Below are 22,831 nucleotides of genomic sequence, written 5' to 3' on the forward strand. Positions count from 1 at the left end.
GCATGGTGGGTCAGAGGATTGGGGCAGCAGTGTCAATCGTGAAAAGACCTCTCACACCGGCTCACCAATCTAGCTCCCTTTCCAGGGACTTCCCCCAGTGCTGCGTGGGATCACACACCACTAACAACAGCCCCGAGAGTCTGGGGCTGGGGTCCAGTCAACGGAGGAAGGCCCTGCCTGTCCCTTTTCAAGTACTGCCACTAGTTGGGTCCCATCACCCTTCTGACTTCTGTTACTTATCCAAAGCTTCTCAGAGTCCTGGAAAGGTTTGCAGGTTTTCTATAACGCCACTATGATGGCATCGAGCAGTTCTAAAAAAATCTGAAAAGTAAGGTAGCATCTCTAGTTTTCTGTTTTCTCTACCAGGAAATTTAGAGGTTTCAGCACCAAAATGCAAGACACCACCCACCCTCCCAGAGACCCCAGAGAACAAAATCACAACACGCATCACAGTGACATCCGGCAGGTTTTAATGTAGAGTTGTTCAAGGCTTGCAACAAACAAATACCAAAAAAAAAACCATGCACACCCAATTTATATCATACACACCCCTAATTAAGTATTTAGGGTATTAGCATGTATTTTTGACGCCCTTTGTCGCCCCTTCGTGGCAGGACTGCTGTAATTACAGTCCGTTCTCAGGCGGGACCGTCACCGCGGCTCCGGGGCTAAAAGATGTGACTGTTAGTGTGAAGCAGAGAAAACCTGAGGGGACCTGCTTCAAGTATTCATACTTGTCAACGGCACTGAGAACGTCCAGCCTCAGAAATAACCACAGCAGGCACGAGCGGAATGTATTTGGGACTGGGAGAGGAGGCACTTTTAACACAAAGGTTTATATGAAAACTTTTTAATGCCATATATCAGTGATCTTATTCAAAAAATTACTTAAAACATCATGAAACAGAAATAACAAATGACAAGAATAACTTGGTTGAAAACGGGGTTCAAGATGCAGCGACGCAGGCAAGTGAAAACGGTCCAAACACGTCACGTGATTGCAGTTGCCTAAAAACTGAAACCACACCGCCGCCCCTGTGATATTATACTGTAAATTGTGCACAATTATTTTTTTAAACAACAACAACAATAATAGATTTTTGTTTCTTTCAATAATATTTTTTAAAGTTTTTAAGGCTCCTGAACAAATGCACACTGTGAACGGTGCTGTGCAGAGGAGCAGGTGGCGGTACAGGGCGTTTCGCACAGAGCGGCGTGTAGGTGACCGTGTAGGGCGCACGCCTGGAGCAGGGTGGAGTGCTGAACCCGTCAGGTTCCTGTGCATGCTCTGCCTTACCAGACTAACTGCAGACATTTGTCTAATCGAATGGCAAACTGCTTTTCGTAATTTAATTTTATAATAAAAATGCTTTTCGAAAATTTCGACACATTGCGTCATACACCCCTAGATATTGAATACACAAAGTGCGATATGGGTCGACTTCTTTTAATTTTCTAGCTGTTATTTAAAAAAAAATGTTTTCCCTCAGCACACTGTCTAGTGTGAGCCCTCTGTGTGCGCCAGACAAACGACACGGGCATGAAGAGAAACAGCGGAGAGGCTGTGAGCTCCCAGCTCTAACGTGGTGGGAAACAGGTCATGTGACGGCAGGGACCTACCATCAACCTCACACAGGGTGCACCGGTAACAATAATTATAATAACACATACGTGTGACGCTACTGTTCACTATTCTCATGACGCCATTGATCAGTATTTTCACACTAAAAGCTTGAGGTTCTCGCCTTTTATAATCATCGGTGTAAAATTCACAGAACGCGTGTTTGTCGGGAGGTATTTTCAGCCGGGCCCCCCGGCGGCGGCTCTGATGTGCGCGGTGTGCCGGGCCGCGGGTCCGGCTGCTCTGGTCAGGGTGCGAGCGGGACACAGGTAGGGCGCCTGCCGCTGTTGCACTGGTGCACGCCTGCGCCTGGGCGGACACCACTGAAGGAGGCATTGCCGCAGCTGCTGCTGGTCACAGCCTGAAGGGACGGGGCAGTCGTGTGCCCGCGGTGCAACAGTGTTTCTGGCGGAACCGAGTACATCACTTTGGCAGTGTCGGTTTCTTCCAGCTCTTCTGTTGCGCGTTGTGAGTTTGCAAGCTGCGGGCTGCGGGCAGCGACCGGTCTGTATCGGTGCGGGTGCGGTACCTGTGCTTGGACAGCCCTTGTGGTGGCCGCACTAGGTGTGTGCTTGCTGGCGCGGCATCCCAGGATCTTTGGCGGCAAGACGGCGTTTTACACCGCCCGCCGGACCGCGCGTTTCCGGAAGTGCAGCCCTAATGAGATGAATGGAAACTAGCAGAAGACACCCGCCCGAGAGAAACGTTTACACAGGTCTAATGGCAGACAGCTGAAGTGGCACATTGTGAAAACTTTTAATAGTAGAGCGGCTACTATATTTTACAAAGGCACACCTGTGTAAAATTGGTTGTACACTGTGCAAGAAGGGGAGTAAACTAGTTCCTGCAAATTGAAACTGAACATCAAAATAGATTTTGATCTGTTTATTCGTCTGTATCTTTAGAAAAAGAAAATATTCTGACTTTGGATGTTGTTGAAATGCTATAGGTGTCATTTTAAATAATCGTTGACGACAGACCATGATGCACTTGAAAGACTAAATCAAAATCCGTGAGAGTTGATTGGGCACGGGTGATGAGGTTATTTAACAAATTTAGTGTTGTAAAAATCGAGAAATAAATCACAGAAAGTAACCAATTGCTGTTAAAAGTTTTTTGCAACAATTCTTGCAGGCTTTCTTTCTTTTGTGTTTTTGCCTTTGCTTTCAGTTTATTCTACTGAAGTGTTCTTATGATTGCAAAGTATAAACTTTGGTTTTCCAACAGTTAAAATTGTTTATAATTTTAAAAGTATTTAAAACTGTTTATTACAATGTTATATTATTTCAGGGGATATTTGTTTTAATAGATCGATGATTGAGTCAATAACTTTAATATGTTTATTAATTATACATTCATTTACAAAACGTTTTTTTGCTATTTGCTTTAGTTGATTTTGTCCTTTCATGCCTAACAAAAAGGATAATGTTCCCTTTTTTGTTTCCTTCTGCAGGTTAAGGATGCTGTTAAGTGCAGAGCAGGTTGCCCTTGTAGGGAATGTATTTGAGCTGTACGTTAAGGAGCACCACAAGAACCATATTGTCCGCATCCTGGAGGAGTGTGAGGAAGACGGCCATCGCTCAGTCGTCGTGAACGCCATGACCCTTTTCGAAGCCAATATGGAGGTCGGAGAGTACTTCAACGCGTTCCCCAGTGAGGTGCTGCAGGTCTTTGACAATGCTTTACAGAGAGCTGCTGTGTCGATCTCACAGTCTGCCTCCCAGCAGAGGAACTGCGAAATGAAGCTGAATCTTCACACAAGGATATCAGGTGAGTGGCTCGGCTTCTCGTGAGCTTGGTTGGAACAGTTCTCTGTGTCACAGGATCTCTCGGGGAGGCTTTGAGAAGTCAGGAGGTATTTAACCTCGTACGAGGTGTTACGAGGGAAGTGTATTTTGCTCGTTTTTCCTTGAGCATTTAATGTTGACATCTAAAGCAGTCTTAACCATTTTCTGAGCAAATAATTTATTTCTCTAGAGAGCAAAAAATGTTCAAAAGCAAAAATATTATAATTCAGGAAAAGCACTTTAAGATTTCCTGCAGTGAACCTGGGAGAACTGCAAGAAACAGGAGAAGGGCATGATAGTGCTGTGAATTAAGCGCGTGCCTATCGCCTCAAGTTCCGTGCTCAATTCCCAGTCAGGGCACAAGTTTTTCCAGCAGCCATATCAACCTGCAGCTCCCAGCTGGCAGCCTGCTGAAGCTCAGCAGGTGTGAGACTGGCCAGCACCTGGATGGGAGACCTCCTGGGAAAAACTAATGTTCCTGCTGGAAGAAGTGTTAGTGGGGCCAGCAGGGGGCACTCACCCTGCGGTCTGTGTGGGTCCTAATGCCCCAGTATAGTGACAGGGACACTATACTGTAAAAAGGCGTCATCCTTCATAATTTTCATAATGGTAGGTTAACCATTTTAAATTGATAAAGTTGAAGTTGTCAACTTATGAAGTAAATCAACTTCATAATCATCATAAAACCAAGGTCCTGACTCGCTGTGGTCATTAAAAATCCCAGGGTCGGAAAAAGAGTAGGGGTGTTACCCCCGTGTCCAGGACAAATGTTCCCCTGGCCTTTACCAGTGCAGTGTCACTCATGGGGGCTCTTGGCTCCTGTCAGAGCCTGAAGGATCGTGTGCAGGAGCAGGGTCCTGCTCGTTAGCATGTAGGAGTTCTGATGCACCGATCTTGATCAGGAGTCTATAAGAAAGTTTCAGAACCCTATTTTCAGTGTAGGACTGTGAACAAGAGAAAAGAACAGTTGTTTTGGAAAATGCAATTTCTTACATCTGTTAAAAATTAAGTGCTTATTTGATGCCATTACCCAGGTGAATGATAGTGGTGTGCAAGTAACATATCAGTGCAAAAGCTGATTTTTAACCGGAAAAGATGCATTTATCTTTCTGGCTCCTTTCACACTGCCACATGCCTACCTGTGACAGACATGTCTCCTCATGAGCTCAACACTGGGATAATAATCCTGGAAAGGAGCTCTTCCTTCGCAGTAAAATAATCTGTGTGCTTTTTGCTGCCGGCTTAGTGCACTGTGTGGACAGCCGGTGCTGCCCGTTGCCCGCTGGGCTGTGGCGTGGGCTCCTTAGCCGGGAGCTGGGCTGTGGCGTGGGCTCCTTAGCCGGGAGCTGGGCTGTGGCGTGGGCTCCTTGCGGGGAGCTGGGCTGTGGCGTGGGCTCCTTAGCCGGGAGCTGGGCTGTGGCGTGGGCTCCTTAGCCGGGAGCTGGGCTGTGGCGTGGGCTCCTTAGCCGGGAGCTGGGCTGTGGCGTGGGCTCCTTAGCCGGGAGCTGGGCTGTGGCGTGGGCTCCTTAGCCGGGAGCTGGGCTGTGGCGTGGGCTCCTTGCGGGGAGCTGGGCTGTGGCGTGGGCTCCTTAGCCGGGAGCTGGGCTGTGGCGTGGGCTCCTTAGCCGGGAGCTGGGCTGTGGCGTGGGCTCCTTGCGGGGAGCTGGGCTGTGGCGTGGGCTCCTTAGCCGGGAGCTGGGCTGTGGCGTGGGCTCCTTAGCCGGGAGCTGGGCTGTGGCGTGGGCTCCTTGCGGGGAGCTGGGCTGTGGCGTGGGCTCCTTGCGGGGAGCTGGGCTGTGGCGTGGGCTCCTTAGCCGGGAGCTGGGCTGACAGCAACATGCAGCAAGGCCAGGCTGCTAGAGATGCTCTATTTTTAGAAACGGCATTCTAATCCTATAATATTACTGGTGATAAGTGTTGAAAATTGAGAGAAAAGTGGTCACCTGTAGGCAACTAAAATGACACATAACTCTGACAGAAATATATTGCCATGGCAACTAAAAGAGTAACTGCTGCTCCAGCCTTTTAAGTTTTTATTAAAAAAACATGATGCCTATGGGCAGTGTTGAAAGTCTACACTGTATCTATATGTTTTCAAATATTTATAAGCCAATTCAATTATATGAGAATATATATAATGTTTTCATAAAATTCAGGCCTAAACGATTTTCATCAGAATTTGTTTTTGCAATGCATGGGTTCAAAATATTCTACATTGTCGAATCTTTAATGAGAGGTTGCAGCACCAACACAGGATCTTCAGATTCTGCTGAGGAATCTTCCTCTGAATACAACAGAGGGATCGCTACCTCCTACAGGATCTTGAATATATAGTTGAATAAGATCTTAATCAGTTACTATGTCTCATTCCTCAATGGCTTCCTCCAAGTGGTCCAGACTCCGTCCACATCCTAACGACATGCTGATGGGTTAATGGGCTCCTGGGAGACCTGGCCCTGCATGAGTGTGTGTCTGTGTGCTCTGGAAAGGACTGGCGTCCTGTCCAGGGTGCGCCCTGCTTTGTGCCCATTGCTTGCTGGGATAGGCTTTGCTCCCCTGTGACCCTGTACTGGATAAAGGGGAGAGATGGATAGATGGTATAAAATGCAGCCAATCATGTTGGACCTCCCTCTCTGCCACAAGACCTCATCAGTGATAAACTCAGAAGAGTGATTTTGAGATCCTTTATAAGCTTATAAATGGGGTTGTCAAACTATTTGTACATCCTGTGAAAACAGTTCTTTGACCTCAGTTCTCACAACACGTGAACTCAGGACTGTTTATATTTTTGCATTATGTGTCTTGATGTTTCTGTATTATGTACCTCAGACATCCGAATACAAGGCAATCTTCCATGTGAAATCTGCAGTGCCGGAATGCAATGCCGGAATGCGTCAACTGTTCTGTTCATTTTCTCCAGAAGAGAAAACTCAAAAGTCCAGTTTTAGGAGATCTCCTTTTGAATGTTCTCCAAATGCTCTGCTCTGTTGAGTGACATTGTTACTTATGCAAACAGTTTCCGCGTCAAGCACTTCTTTAGTGCTCCAGACTGCAGGTTTGCTGTGACCCAGAAAGGGATGCTGGACAGAGCCGCACCAGAGGCTGGCTGAGGAGCCCAGGGCAGTAGGTTTTGTGTGTGGGCAGAATTACTGTGTTGGTGGTGTCTCGTGAACTGAGGCAATATGAGGCAGAAGTGAACGTCCTGCACCCAAAGGCACCATCAAAATTCTGATCAGATCAGTGTCGTTTTGGGAGATGTACTAAGAGCAGTGGAGCCAACCAAGCTGTGGGCAGAATGTACACCCAGTCCAGCAGAAGCCCTGGAAAGGGGCAAGTCAGAAAGTGAGCCTCGGTCACTAAAAACTCAGATCAAAAATCAAAAGGAGTGGCATCAGAAACATCCATTCTTTGATTTATTTGATGTGGGATATTCTGTATGGTTAAACCTCAGTGTTCGCGAGAGTTATGTGCCCTGACGTTTCTGCCAGTGGCGAATTCTTGAATGAGGGACTTGATACCTTGTATGAAATAGCATTATTTTTGTTAGAATGGTTAACTTATTTCAGTAATAGTGTTAGTATTTATTTGTGATATTTTTAATGAAAATGAATATTCTAAACATAAAACAAGATTGAGATGTATAATTACTGATTTATTTCTGTGTACTGGTGTTCATTGATAGATGTCTTCTTTTTCTATATACAGTCTGTGCATCTCTTGGTGCAGACAAACTGTTGGAAGTGTTATCATCAAATCAGGTAGTTTTGTTACCACTAAGTCCATCTTGGCTTTTGTAAAATCACTAGGAAAGTATAAACAGCAGCCAGGAGCAACTGGCAGCCCACTGACACTCAGCAGGTGTGAGCCTGGTCAGTACCTGGATGGAGACCTCCTGGGAAAAACTGAGGCTGCTGCTGGAAGAGGTGTTAGTGGGGCCAGTAAGAGGCGCTCACCCTGCGGTGCCATCCTTCAAATGAGATATAAAACCGAGGTCCTGACTCTGTGGTCATTAAAAATCCCAGGACGAAAGGAGTAGGGGTGTTATCCTGGCATCCTGGCCAAATTTCCTCCTGGCCCTTACCAATCATGGCCTCCTAATAATCCCCATCTATGAATTGGCTTCATTACTCTGCTCTCCTCCCCACTGATAGCTGCTGTGTGGTGAGCGTTCTGGCGCACTATGGCTGCCATCGCATCATCCAGGTGGATGCTACACATTGGTGGTGGTGGAGTGGAGTGCTATATAAGTGTAAGGAATTAATAATAATAATATTAAACTTTGTGTTTAATAGATAATGGATTTCCTGTTGCCTTTAAAAACTATTCCCTGCAGGAGCAATAAAAATGAATGTTTGACATTTGTATGTGACCTGTGGCCAGGAGGCTGTATTCATTCTTCTCTTGCAGGAGGAGAACTTAAAAACATCACTCCTATTAAAACATTTCTGCTTACTTGAACGTTAGCTCTCAACACCCCCTTTTCTCTCATGGTTTAAAATTGAGGGATATTACTTAGTTTCAATAAGCTCCACCTGGTGGTTATAGATAATCACTGGTGAAGATCTTTTCTAGGCTCGTCGTCAGTAAAAAAACAACTTAAGTTTGTTTTCATATTCACCTTGGGAGTAGTGCAGAGGTACGTAGGGAAATGCATTTTTCAAATGTACAGTGCAGATAATTACAAGACCTAAGATAAGATACTTCATACATGTTTGAAAAGTGGTACTGAAGTTTTCTGTTCGCCACTTGGGTCTTGTAGGAATGCGTATTTTACAGCAAAGACAGTGAATAGCAAGACTGGGCTGCCATAACAAATTAGAAAAGCAAATCTTATGCTGGAAGACTAACATCTAAGGTGACAGACCTAATAAAAATTGACCTAAATACCCAAATGTGTGGTAAAAAAATAAAATAAAAATGAACTCCTAAAGTTCACACTGTTAACAGGCATCTTATACAACCAGAGTTGGAAGATGATGTAGTAGATAATGTCAAAATTCTAGTGTTCAGGCACTTTATTTGGGGAAAAAAGACAGTGTTATAATTAATTCATCTTTGGTCTGTTAACAGACTCACAAGGGAAGACGTAAAGACTGCAGGTTGAATATTTGTGCATTAGAAGCCTTTGTTTCATCTCCCCAGTGTACTATTGAAGTCGCTCGCAGACTAGCAGACAGTACTGAGGAGCAATTAACATGCACACTATATTAAGTGGTGCAGAATTTGACAGTAAAAATGAGGTTCTCACTTGTTCCTCATTATTTTCCTAGGATTGCCTGTTTGCCCTGAGCTGACGAGGGATCGCATCCCAAAGTCGCGGGATGTGGGGCACTTCCTTTCGGTCACGGGAACGGTCATCCGTACCAGCGTCACCAAGGTGCTGGAGTTTGAGAGGGACTACATGTGCAACAAGTGCAAGCACGTCTTTGTGGTCAAGGCTGACTTTGAGCAGTTTTATACTTTCAGTCCCCCGACTTGTTGTCCAAATGAAGAAGGCTGCAACTCCTTCAAGTTCACCTGTCTGTCTGCTCATTCCTCAGTCCCAGCCAGGTGCAGGGACTACCAGGAGATCAAGATTCAGGAGCAGGTGAGCTCCAGACTAGTGTCACAACACCGCATGCTTCAGTTTTCAGTTACTTCAGATGTAAGACGTGCACAGTTAAAAGGTATTTACGTATGCATACTAAAATTGTAGTAAGTCATAGTTACTACATAATTCATAAAAACCTTATAATTTTTCATGGCTATAATATTTGAGTCCACTAGGTGGAGACCAGGAGCTGCATGATTCCTATACAGTACAACTTCATGCATTCCTGGGTCTGATTGTGGATTTGTTGTCCTTTACAGCACACAGTGTTGTGCATTTTCTAACTTCTGTATTCATAGCCTGGCTAGGAGTTAATAAAGACATGATTAATAAACAATGTGTTCTTTATTAATATTAATTTTTCCATCCTCAGGCCCAGAGGTTATCTGTGGGAAGCATTCCTCGCTCGATGTTGGTGGTGCTGGAGGATGATTTGGTTGATGCTTGTAAATCCGGTAAGATACAGTTTCAGACAGTGTCTCTCGTGTGCTTTCCTTCAGGTCCCAGGGCAGAAAATTGGTGAAGTTGCTGAGGCTCAGTGTAACCCTAGTCTCCTCTATATCAGAATTGCATCTTTAAACCTCAAATCTTAGCGGTCTGATTTCAAATATTATAATAATATTTATAAGAGTGGAAGAGCCTTTAATCTTTTATTTTCAGTGAAGAAATATTTAATAATGACCCATCTGGCAGGACAATCTACAAAAAATAGTGCTCAATTCCGTTCATTGTGTGATGCGGAACCTCCCAAAGCTTAGAATGTAATTCAGTCTTCATTCATGACACTCCAGCAGGAGTTAATGTTACAAAGACTAGATCATCCCTCAGCAGTGCTGGTCCCACTTCCACAACTGGGTAGACTGGAGCACCTGGGTAAGGTACTGATCTTCTTTAAGGGCGCAGCATCAGAGTCAGTAGCAGGTATTTAAACCCACAACCTGTCTGTCATGAGTTCAAAGGCTCACCCACTGCACTGTGACACCCCCAATAAACTAGGGGTTAAGAATAGTTGAGGAATAGGAGGTTAAAATTATAAATAAGAAGATCAGGTCCTTGCAACAGCGTGCTATTGAAGCAAACTGCTTAAAGTTAATTTCCTACCACGTGGTACCAGGGAAAGACCTGCGTGGTAATATGGTGTATATTTTCATTATTCTCTGGTACGGCATGGTAAAGAATTATTAATTAGGAAGCAGAGCTTAAAAAGACGTATTTCTAAAAAACTCAAGACAAAACATTCAGTACTATTGTGTGCAAATGGTTCTATGTTTCACAGGCAGAGGAAACTAGAACTATAGTCTATAACTATTGGAGGCACCAATACCATGTAGGGAAAAGATGGGTGAATTGTTTCTTGTAAAGATCCTGCTCAGGACTAAGTAGCTGCCTAAAGAATACAGAATGATAGGGAGCTACAGTATTTCATGTTTTCTCAGAAGTGTAGTACTAAACAAACAAGAGATCTATTTTAGAAAAAATCAGTATTACTACAAATATAAGCCACAAGTCCCTTATATAAATCCAATTTTCAGTCTCTTCAGTGCTCAAATTACCTGGACATTTTGAAGTTAGTCTATACATGGCATGCTCACTGACAATGATGTCTCCTCTTTCTACTCTATATGGTTTTTAAGATTCAGGTTTCTGTGATCTTTTAATCATATCTTCTGTGTTTAACTTCAAGAAAGCTGACTGAATGATTTAACCACAATTGGTTCAGTCTCAGTTAAAATTAATACAGCTGCTCAGCCTCAAGTGATAAAGTAAAGGGGCAGTGGAGCAGATGCTACAAAGAATGCTGATTTTCTGTCTCGGGGAATGGGGTCTTGTGATGTGTAATTGGCACATTGCGAGCCCCTGACACTCGGGTGATTTGTTCCGCAGGCGATGATGTCACAGTGTATGGCATTGTGATGCAGCGGTGGAAGCCACTTTATCAGAATTCACGCTGTGAACTGGAAATAGTGTTAAAGGGCAACTTCATTGAAGTCAACAATGAACAGTCTACAGCAGCAGTTGTTACTGAGGATGTCCAAAAGGAATTTAAAGAGTTCTGGGAGAAATACAAAAACAACCCTTTAGCAGGTAATGTTTTTAAATCATTGCTTTCAGGATTTGATTTTTTTTTTTTCAAATTTAGAAAGTTTGGATTTTTTCTTTATTTTGTGTATTTTATTTTATTTTGACTTTAATCTTTACTTTAGAACAATTGCTTTTCTTCTTTTCTAATTGACTCCTCTTTTTGTCCAATACAAAGGCGATGCCTCTTTTTTGACTGTAAGCATGGAGGCTGTTTGTTTTTCTGTTTCTCTATTGCCTTTTTTTCTTCTGTACAAAGGCAGGAATCAGATTCTGATGAGCCTCTGTCCCCAAGTGTTTGGAATGTATGTTGTCAAGCTCGCGGTTGCCATGGTGTTGTCAGGCGGGGTGCAAAGAGTTGATGCATCAGGGACCAAAGTCAGAGGTTAGTATCTTCAACAATGGCCTTTAAGCGTTCCTAGGGAAGTGACTTTCCCAGGGAAACTTTGATGGAAGCTCAAAATAAAAAAGTTTATGTCAGTAAGGCTCAGTGTCTAGGAATCAATAAAGCCTTTTCTCATTTGGTAAAGACTGTAGCCTTGTAGGAAGTAACATCAAGGCCTGGTCCAACCTTCAACGGGTCCATCAGTTGCCAGTTGTCAGGCCGGTATTTGAGGGCGACGTTATATTGGCTAGAAGCCATCTTTCCTTCTACCTAATGTGAAAAGACAAATTCCTAATGCAAGAAATTGTATATGGCCAATAAAGTGATCATCTTCTGCTTCTTCTTAAGAAAATCTAGTTGGAGATTAGCAAGCGGATTACATCCAGATAAACAGAGGAGTTGTGATGTACTAACCGCTCTCTACATTTTGGAGTTGGGAAGATCTTCCTGAGTCCACTTCTGCTGAATGCTGGAAATAGTTTTGTAGGTTTTAGCTTTAGATGAGAACTCAGCCTCATTTTAACTTAATGCTGCACAGTCCTGAAAAGATCTCCAGAAGATGCAGATAACCTTCCCTAACATAACACACCTGTGGCAGTGAAAATACATTTTTCTTCTTTAATGAAAAAAACATAGGTCAAGCTGATGAAATCTCTGATTATGTGTAGGACAAATTGAACAGGTTTTCTCTGTGACAGCCAGTAGTGGTCATTGCTAGGTTTCATTCCGGCACTCTGCCACTCTGAAGTCTCATCATTTCGCATTGATCGTGTTTTTCATTAGGTGAATCCCATCTCCTGTTAGTTGGAGACCCAGGGACTGGGAAGTCACAGTTTCTGAAGTATGCTGCTAAGATCACACCTCGGTCCATCCTTACAGCAGGGATAGGCTCAACAAACGCAGGTAAGGGTAAAACACCTTTTCAGCTGGTGCACCTGTTGCAGGAAAGTCAAATACCTTCAAGGCAGCTTGAAATAACTGAGGGTAAACCTTCTGGTCTTGAAGCCAAAACCCCCAACATCTGTCAGCAGGCTGGGATCCTTTGGAGCTGGAGGCTCAAGCTCATCCTCATCCTCATCAGCCTTGCTGCTCTTTCCGAGGCTGGGCTTCATCCTGCCAAACTCTGTAAAAACGAAAAATAACTCCCTTCCAAACTGAAAGACAGGGACGAAATCAGTTAGAACTGCCCTGGAATAAAGTATTTCCAGTATTTAAATATGATTAGGAACAGGTAAATGTTTATTCCATGCTGAAAAGAGAAGAAAAACACAATGTTTCGGCTGTGGAGCCTTCTTCAGTTGGCCTTCTTGTTGACCCAAAGAAGGCTCCACAGCCGAAACGTTGTTTCTTTTCTTCTCTTTTCAGCATGGAATAAACCTGTTCCTTTGCAGCCTGCGCCTGCTGACACAGCTACGTACGTTAAATATGATTAGCGTTGCAAAACGTTTAGGTATTTACCAAACAACTAATAACCTGCCAATATAATTTACTTTATCTGTGTTTTTTTGGACCTTTATTTTGAGTGCATATTTACACTGAAAAATCTATGGTTGTGTCCTCATTCTACAACTCAATTACCAATTATTTTGATATCTTATTTCATATGAAAATACATAGGTTATTGTAATATACCCACACTAATAATAAAGGCTTATGAAGTTCCCATTTTCCTGGGTGTGTTGCCAAGTGGTGAATGAAACTGAATGGTGTCCCTTCTCTTTCCTCGACAGTTCTTCCACATTCAAGGCACTCTGCTGCTCTCTTTGCACCAGATGTTTCTCCATGCTCGTGTCCAAGTGGCACACCTGTAGGCGTTTGTTCCCAAACCATCTTAACCATTTGACGAAAGGCTAGGTCTTGCATGCCAGTTTAGTCATGTAATGACATCTGTCATGCGTGCACAGAATTTATAACTTGTATTATTGCACTGCTCCAGTAACCGTATCATTAAATTTCATTTCTGTAGTTGAAAATCTTTTAAAATTCAAAAGTACTTGTTAATCTGTAAATCATATTAGATGTGATTACAAACTAAATGCATTGTTCCAGTTGCTTTAGTTTTAATCCTACAGTTTATTCCCAGTCATACTTGAATTAACACGAGGAAGACATTATGGTAGTAATTCAGGTAGGTAACTATGACAGCTTAAAAACGATTTGCATTAATCTTATTAGAAAATTATTCACAAATTTAAATGTTTTTGATGTTTGGAATTGCATTTATATGCCTTAGGTTGCTATTGCACCCTGACGTTATTACTGTAGAAGCTGCGATACTACCATTATTCTCACTCAAAAGACATTTAACATACAAAAAACAATTTTCAACAAATTATTAAATTTCAGTTAGATTAATTAGGTGTGTGTTGCCAATTCCTCAAGAGAAGTAGCTTACAGTGTTTAGTGATTGCTCTCTTGAGCACCTTTATTAGGCTACTGTTTACTGGCTACTTTATTAGGCTATGGTATATTTTGGACTCTTCATTTGAGTATAATGTCACAAGTTCAAATCTCCAAGTCTCAAGTCAATTCCGAGTCGTTCAGCTTGAGTCAAAGTCGAGTCACGAGTCTGTAAAGATAGAGGCTTGAATCCGAGTCAAGTCCATGTTTCCCCCCTTGAGCCTCGAGTCCACAACTCGGCTTCCTTCGGGTGAAGTGTTAGATCAAGGTCCTGACTCGTGTCTCCCATTCATAAGCATGGGGGTGTTAACCCCAGTTTCCTGGCTAAGCTTTGCTCTCGGGGCTCTGCAGTGAGTGAGCGTGAAGTTTCTGCCGCGTCGCCAGGGTGGGTGCTGAACTTCACTTGCGGGTGAAGTGGGTAGAAAGTGCAGCATTTTCGGATCCCTGGGGATGAAGGTGCCGTGTGGACACCGTGCGTCGCTGTTATTCTTGTATCCTTGCCGCCCCGATGGCTCCTAACGAGGCTGTTGGGCTGCGGCAGGGCTGACGGTGGCTGCAGTGAAGGACTCGGGCGAGTGGCACCTGGAGGCTGGTGCCTTGGTGCTGTCTGACGGAGGGCTGTGCTGCATCGACGAGTTCAACAGCATCAAAGAACATGACAGGACCAGCATCCACGAGGCCATGGAGCAGCAGAGCATCAGCGTAGCCAAAGCGGGGTAAGGACCTCATCTGGAGACGCGATGCATGCATTTTCATTGATTACCGCCGCCTGATACCGGCAGAAGAATGTTCTGGAGCAGAAATGAGTGAACCTTGAAGGGTTTTTATTAGTAACGGACAACTTTTATGATTATTTTCTTAATTTTCTCATTGTAAGTGATTTAAATGAACTCTTCCTTGCTCCCTAGTTTAGTGTGCAAGCTGAACACCAGAACGACCATCCTCGCAGCTACTAACCCTAAAGGGCAGTACGACCCCAACGTGTCCTTGTCTGTGAACATCGCTTTAGCTAGTCCACTGCTCAGCCGCTTTGACCTGGTTCTGGTCCTGCAGGACACCAAAGTCGAAGAGTGGGATCACACCATCTCTTCCTTCATTCTGGAAAACAAAGGTTCAAGTGTTTATTTTTTCTTTAAGAAAACCATCCAAAAGTTTTTTTGCTGAGCACTAAATATAATGCAGTATTTTTCCATCTGCCTTGTAGTTCTGGTGAAAAGATACTTGTGGTGAGGGATTAAATCTGCAATCTGAGACTTTGTTCCATTCTGCAATAGCATTTTAAGGGGACAGACTGCATACTAACTGAAGAGTGGAGTCTTGATAAGGCAGTCTCTGGAAATTATTATTTTTAATTGGTTGTTTTTTGTACTTGATCACTATAGTTTGAATAAAATGACCTCAAAAATCTTTGGAAATATTTTGGGAATATTTTGAGTGTGCCCTATTAGAGAATGTGCAGAATCCCATTTCCCTGAATCTCAAAGCATTTTTTTTTCATTTCAATTTGAATTGTTTACAGATAATATGTGCTGCACCCATTTTTACCACAAATAGAATAATACTTAATAATAATCTTTTTTGTAAAAATAACATGTACTGTCAGAGTTCTTTTGCTCTGAAAACAGAGCCTTTTAACCTTTTTTGTCTGTCAGGTGCGCCCACTGTATCCGACATATTGTGGACCCTCGAGAAGATGAAGAGCTACTTCTGTTTCATCAAGATCTTGCAGCCCAGAATGTCGGACGAGGCCAACGCTGTTCTCGTGCGATACTACCAGCTGCAGCGTCAGAGCAACAGCAGGAACGCAGCCAGGACCACCATCAGGATGTTAGAAAGCCTGAGCCGCTTAGCAGAAGGTGGGGTTTCGTTGAAGGATTCAGCAGTTTGTACTGCGTCGTCCCTTCACCAACCCGTGAATTGGACTGGCAGAAATATCAGTAGATAAATTTGTCATAGAATTTGTAAGTGAAATCAGGATATTAAAGCGTGGATCCAATTTTGAGAATTGTTATTTTGTCATCCCGTGGCAGGTGTAATTAACAAATATACTTGACCGTTTCTCTTCCAGCTCACGCTCGGTTGATGTTTAGGGACACCGTCACAGTAGAGGACGCGGTTACCGTCATTTCCGTCATGGAATGTTCCATGCAGGTGCTTTTCAATTTTAGTTATCATTCCCTTTCTCATTACACTGAAGTTGAAGTAGAAGATATAAAGAAATCTCCTTCAGTACTTGTATGTGTTCTGGTTTGTTTTGATTTCAGGGAGGGTCTCTTCTGAGCAATATAAATGCCTTGCACACATCTTTTCCTGATGACCCCTGTGAACAGTATCGCACGCAGTGTGAAATTATGCTTGAAATGCTGGGATTAAAGCACCTTCTCAACAAGGAACTGGAAAGGCTCCATCGGTAAGACAGTTGTAACCAAAAGGTGTTATTGTGGTAGTTAGGACCATTCAAAGACTGCACTGAACAGTAGTTCAAGAAAAAAAGAAACACTTAGGCTGAAATGGAAGTATTTCCTTTACAGGTAGTGTGGTACAGCCAGACTCAATGCAAGACATTTTCCAATTGTGCTATAAGTAGTGCTGTCTTCATTCGTGAAGTGGCTTCTTTACTGTGTGATCACACATCACTGTAGCTTTATTTATCCCAGGTCAGACTGGGCATAAACATTAAAATTCCCTGGCTCTTCTGGGAGTCATTTCATCATTTGTTCATGTATTTTGCGTATTTTTCTCCCTAGGCTGAAAAGTAGCTGTAAACTTTCTTCTAAAGATGCAGAAACATCTCCCAGGCCAGAAGCACAATGCACTGCCGATTCCAGAATGGACCGATTGGACCAGGATGTAGAATCATTGCCATCGGCTCAGAGTGGGCTGCTGACAAACGCTGACTCTGAAAACGCACCTGAGTGGTTCCATGCCCTTTCTGGTGAACACAGCGAGGAAGCAGGTTTGCACCTGTCCCCACCTGAGAAATCACCTGAGCTCTGTGACAAGCCCTACCGAAGCAGCAGACCAAGTGACAGTGCCACTGTGCCAGAGAGCACAGGCAGCTGTGGTGCTGCAGTCTCATTTAGTTCTGTTATGGATGAGCCGGATTCTGTGGTTGTTGAAAAAGTGTCCAGAAATTTTCACAGCGAGCGGATCAAAAAAAGGAAAGGTGATATTGTGGGTGTGGAAAACCCAAAAGAGAAGAGAAGAAATTTGACATCATGTAATCTTGACTGGAGTGAGCAAACTGCCTCTGGATTAGAGCTCGAGTTCTGTGCAGATAACCTCCCCTCACACAGCACACCTGTGGCAGTGAAAAGGCGTCCTTCCTCTGTAAGGAAGAGAAACGTAGCTCAGAGAGACCTTTCTGAAGACCAGCCCAAACCTCATGCTGATGAGGTCTGTGGTTCTGTGCGGGAAAAACTGAGCTGTTTTGCATTCCAGCCCAGAAGGAGACCAGTTCATTCAGTCTGTGACAGGGGTGCAATTGGCCTGTCTGCTGCACAGGACGATTTCCCAGTGACAGGAGAATTAAGAGAGTCTGAAATAAGTAAGGACAAAGAAAAGGAGAATCATACAAGAGAAAAAAGATAATCTGTCAATTTTTAATACGAGAACAAAATCAACAAGTGTGGTATCTATCACTGGGGGAAGGTTTGAAAGTGCAAACAATAATTACTTCAGAAATAACGATGGATTTTGTAATTCATTCCAGAGCCACTGATGTAAACATTTCTAATGTAATCTTTTTCCTGTACAAACATTTCTATCATTATGAAGTTTCATTCCCTCAGTGTATAACTGAAATACAATCCTTGAAAACCATTGCTTTAGAATTGAATGATTGTGATTCTGTACGGATGCTTTAGTTTAATTTGTGTTATTTTGTCAACCTATTGCAGGTGTAAATAATGAATATGCTGTACAGTTCCTCTTCCTGCTCATGCTTGGTTGATGTCTAGGATTGATGTCTGCAGTGGAGGATGTGGTTACTGTCATTTCTGTCTTGGAATGTTCCATGCAGGTGCTTTTCAAATTTATTGATCATTCCTTATCTCATTACACTGAAATTGAAGATATAAAGAAATCTCCTTCAGTACTTGTATGTGTTCTGGTTTGTTTTGATTTCAGGGAGGGTCTCTTCTGAGCAATATAAATGCCTTGCACACATCTTTTCCTGATGACCCCTGTGAACAGTTTCGCACAGTGTGAAATTATGCTTGAAATGCTGGGATTAAAGCACCTTCTCAACAAAGATCTGGAAAGAAATGTAATTTTAATCATTTCAGAGTCGCTGATGTTAATATTTCCAATTTAATCTTTTTCTTGTGTAACATTTCTGACATTATGAAAATGAGTTCCCTCTGTATATAACTGACATACAACCCCTGAAGACCAGAGCTTTAGAATGATTGTGATTCTGTATGAATGCCTTCGAGTCTCCTTCTGTTTAGAAAATCAAGTATTTAAACTTAGCAAAGGCAAACTTTGTTGGAGTTTTAGGTAAATTTATAAGAGTTCCAATTTATAAAAGGAAAAAGGCTTTTTTTTTGCTTGGTACCATCTTTAAAAAAATAAATGAAGAATTTAACTGAAAAGCACTGGCAGGTATAGCACACCATGCTCTGGCAGTTTCAGGAAGTTTATTAATAAAGGCATTTTATTAATAAATAAATAAATAATTTATTAATATTTTTTCATGGGAAGTCGTGCTGTGGTTCTGCAGAGTGAAGTGCTGTCAAGGCTGTGAAAGAATCACAGGTGCTCTGTGTGTCAGGATCTAATGAGAGCAGAAGAACATGAAATTGTATTATGTGGCTCATTGGCTGCATGTAGAGCGCTTTAACCAGGTAAAAACCCTGTTTTCTTTTGATTTATTTTAATTTTATTAAAGCTTTTGTGTATATCTTAATTTTCTCTTAATTTCCATATTGTTTGTAACATACAATTATTACCACTCCAAAGTTTTGTCTTTATGGACACCTTTTTTTAGTTTGCGGGAGGTTGAATCAGCTCTTTGGATTTGTGTTACAGTAAAGGTCAATGTCAGGAGGGAGCTGAAGATCACTGGTAAAAGGATGAGGTAAGATGAGACGTTAATGGCTGCTTCCTGCGGATGAAGCCACATCAATAATGGATATTGATGAATGAGTCGAGTTCCAAGCACAGAGAGAATTTGGAAAAAAAGGAAAATGGGATTCTAGTAAAGTTAAAAGACGAGCTACGGTAACAGCTGGTTCATTCTAGAAAAGTTCATTTGCCTTCAGTTGTTCAGTTCAGTTCAGTTTGCAAAGGGTTTTGCTAAAAAATGTGGCAATTCATTTCAGGAAGAACCCTCAGACTCCCACTCAAACCTGCATCAGGGGAGAGGTGGAGATTGTTGACAAATGTAAGTATTCATGGGCTGTTCTGGACTGAAAGTTCAATTTTGAGGTGAAACTCGATTCTATTTTCAAAACCATATAACCACATCTATTTTGCTTAAAAAAGCTTAAGCATTTTAAAGTTGATAATTTGTTGTTGAACATGTTTTATTAGTCTTTTGTTGAATCTGCTTTAAATTTTTCTCTGATCTGCTGGTTTGGGAATCTGAATGTGAGAAGTACAGTAAGAACAACCTCAGTGTATGTCAGAAAGTCATTGGTGCTGATCTTTTGGCCCTACCCTACATCTATTCATTAAAAGCTTTGCATCACACTTAACCCTATTTAATGGGTCTTCCATTCTAGAAGACCTTCACACCCTTTGTTTAATAAATTTCAAATACTACTCTCCGAAAGCAGATACAGATGTTCCAATTTAAAAACAAACAGATTGAAGTTCTTATTTTTACAGGTACTTTGGCCATAACCCTGCTCAACAACTGATTGTCTTGTTCCTGTTCATGTGTTTTGTTTGTTTTCTTTGTATTGTCCTCTGCTGTACAATAAATTGAAATGGCCAGGGGGTACAGTGCTGGAGTCTTGGGTTCAATCCCACACCTGAGGTGCTGTCTGTGTGGAGTTTTGCATGTTCTGTCTGTGCTCACATGGGTTTCCACCAGGTGCTTCAGTTTCTTCCCACAGTCCAGAGACATGCTGGTGGGATAATTGGCTTCAGGAAAAACTGGCCTGGTGTGTCTGTGTGTGCGATGGACTGGTATCCTGTCCAGGGTGTATCCTGCCTTGTGCCTGTTGTTTTCCTGGATAGGCTCCAGCTCCCCTGCAACCCTGTACTGGGTTAGAAAATGGATGGACATAAGGGACACTCTGGTCCTTAATGCAAGTGTGAAATTTTGAATCACCGTGGACTTCACAGTGCTTCTGTGTTGCTGACTCTGTTGCTGGTAACCCCCTCAGTAGCAATTGTAAATTAGGTGATTTTCTTTAAATGGTAGAAAAGGCTCCTTGTGGATTTGTTGTTCTTTAAACTTACTTACCTCAAATTGTGCTGTACACAAAAAAAAATGCTTACATTTAAATAATGATGCAAAAATACTTTTTAACTTATTTCACTCTAATAAAATGGCAGGAGCAGTAGGCAATGCTATAGCCACTGAAGTCTTTATTGTAATGAGGACAGCATCTACACTAGAGCAGTATTCTGTCTGTATTAATACAGGTTTTTAATCTTAAATTTTACATTACCATTCCTTTTTTACACTTCAAACACCTCTGTTTGGAAATGCCAGCTGATTCAGGTCACTACTACACGTACCAGGAGGGTTTCATGGGAGGAGTGTAAACAGCCGAAGTGTTTGTTCGTTCTCTGTAATCTCCATGCATGGAGGCTACAAGCCACAGGTATTCTGCTGAGGGTCATCCCACACCTACCTTATCAGTCGTGACTGTTGTTGCAGGGATCCTGGGACCACAGGCAGTGAGTCACACAAACCAAACTGGAACAAACACAGGATCGCCGGCATCATGGCTCCTGCTTGGCTCCAGCTGAACACTATGGCTTGTTGGCTGAGTAAACGTTTAGGTGCTGCGCATTTTAATAAAGGAAGATTTGGGCCTGTTTTCATTATGTCTGGTCTTAAATGTTGCTATTTGCTTCAGGAGAGAGGAATAGGTTCCCACAGCCTGAAATTTCTATTATCTAATATTGCATTTTATTAAACTTGAATAGGGGAGGATGTTACTTTGTACTCTTACAAATAATGCTCAGTTGGTTGAAATCTCTAAATGACAGGTTAATGGGTTTTGCTTGTACTGTAAGTTCAGTCGGTAATAGACTGTCCATGGAACTATGCAACTCTGATTCATATCAGAATGCAGGATATTGAGTGAATAAGAAACATTTCACTTGTTCTGCATATTTGACATGATATGAAATTTCAATATTTCTATAATATTTCTGATTTTAAACCTTTTAAAGCTGACTCTGAAATTGCAGGATCAAAAGGTAAACCACAGAGGCTATCACAGTTGCATCATCCTCCGGAAATACAGTATATTGTGGTCAGTTTATATTTCTATCTTGATAAGTTGCTCAGAAAAGTTTAAAGGGATTCTCGTTTTTGTGCAATGTTCTGAAATATTCTCTTACTTTATATGCATTCATCAGAAAAAAAATAAAAAATGCTTGGTATAACAGGTTTTTTACTTTTCAGTTGCGAGTCGTCCGCAATAAATGTGCAAAAACCGATGCTTTAAAGAAACCAGAAAGGAATAATTGCATAATGGTTTCCCATTGGTTTGCTTGTGCATCACGTTCCTTAGGTGGATGTGCACAGCAAGTGTGAAACAAAGAACAACGAATTCGGAGCTGCGGTGTTTCCCCAAGGATCTTCTGTCCTCCCAGCAGCGTCTGTGAGCTGTAAATCAGTGGGAGATCCCCTTACTTTAGTTAAAGTCACTAATGGCAAAATAATGTATTCAGTATCAGTATGTGACCTGAGTAAACAGTTGTTTTGCTGCAGTGTCTCTCCATTGAAGTGAAATGGAAAACAGTTCAGCTGGCTTAATGCTCCGCTCCACATTGAAGGCTGTGTACTAATGGATGACAAATTAAATTAGTCATTCATTCCTGTTCTAATTGTCAGGGAACTGATTTTAGATGTGCAGATCTGAGATGGGCATTTGACTCAGGTGGCCCTTCTGTGCAAAAAATATATGCTCTTAACAAGGTTCATTAAGCTTTCTCAATGTATAGAAGTGTAGTCTATGTATAAAAGAGTGTGTACACAATTTTATTAGCACACAGTCTACTGAGCACATAAATGCCAGTTTAACAACTGATGGGATTATAGCATCAGACTTCTCTCCCAGTGCTCGTTTACTTGGCTGCAGCCGATGCAGGGAGTGGAGACCATGCTATAGGATCCAATCTAGTTAGCAAGCACAGGACTTCTGGAAACAAAGCTTCATGTAGAATGTTTGGTAAGAGCCTGCAGGAATCTGTCCAGGATTTTATTTGGGAGAAGATGACGTATTAGTCTATTCTAGACCTACTCTGAAAGTTCTAGTGTCATAATCCTCGTTATCCTTTTTATAGTTTGATTTCATTCCTGTCTCGAGTCCGAACAGGTAGTGTAGATCAGTGGGACTAGGCCTAAATTAGATCTCAATTAAACTTGAGTATTAAGTGTAAATACTACATAATTGAACTTCCACACTATAGAAAACATTTTCATTTTTTTAAAAGAACATATTCATATAACAATTCATCAATACAAGTAGCAGTACGCCTGTGTAAAGCAAAACACACAAGTGTAACTTTGGATGTGTTTATGACATAGAATTACACACTGTCATTTAATACAAATACTGTGCATTCAGGTGCATTAGAGTTAGTCTGACATTATTTGCTGCTCTAATTCTTCAGTGAACCATGTTTGTACTTTAATGCATCGAAATACATACTGTAATAGTGGTTCCTGTGTCGACGCTGAACTTGAATAAAGATGTTGTTTTTTTTGCAATGAGGTCAGTAATTAAGGTCTGGCATTGTGTGGTGTAGATACTTTCACTACAGGAAAGGCCAAACCC

General features: G+C 42.2%; 1 protein-coding gene across 1 annotated transcript; it reads left to right on the forward strand.

The window, feature by feature from the left end:
• Positions 1–2,023: 2,023 nt before the first annotated feature.
• Positions 2,024–17,958, forward strand: mcm9 (minichromosome maintenance 9 homologous recombination repair factor). Its single transcript, XM_088909559.1, has 13 exons — positions 2,024–2,089; positions 3,075–3,391; positions 8,679–8,995; positions 9,372–9,453; positions 10,883–11,083; positions 11,337–11,462; positions 12,246–12,365; positions 14,404–14,578; positions 14,771–14,973; positions 15,515–15,718; positions 15,931–16,013; positions 16,127–16,272; positions 16,610–17,958. The coding sequence occupies exons 2-13, from the start codon at positions 3,082–3,084 to the stop codon at positions 17,451–17,453; spliced, it is 2,811 nt and encodes a 936-aa protein (XP_088765685.1). The 5' UTR covers positions 2,024–2,089; positions 3,075–3,081; the 3' UTR covers positions 17,454–17,958.
• The last annotated feature ends 4,873 nt before the right edge of the window (positions 17,959–22,831 follow it).

This window comes from Atractosteus spatula, chromosome 2, assembly GCF_055471065.1.
Source record: "Atractosteus spatula isolate fAtrSpa1 chromosome 2, fAtrSpa1.hap1, whole genome shotgun sequence".
In the NCBI taxonomy this organism is placed as follows: Eukaryota; Metazoa; Chordata; class Actinopteri; order Semionotiformes; family Lepisosteidae; genus Atractosteus; species Atractosteus spatula.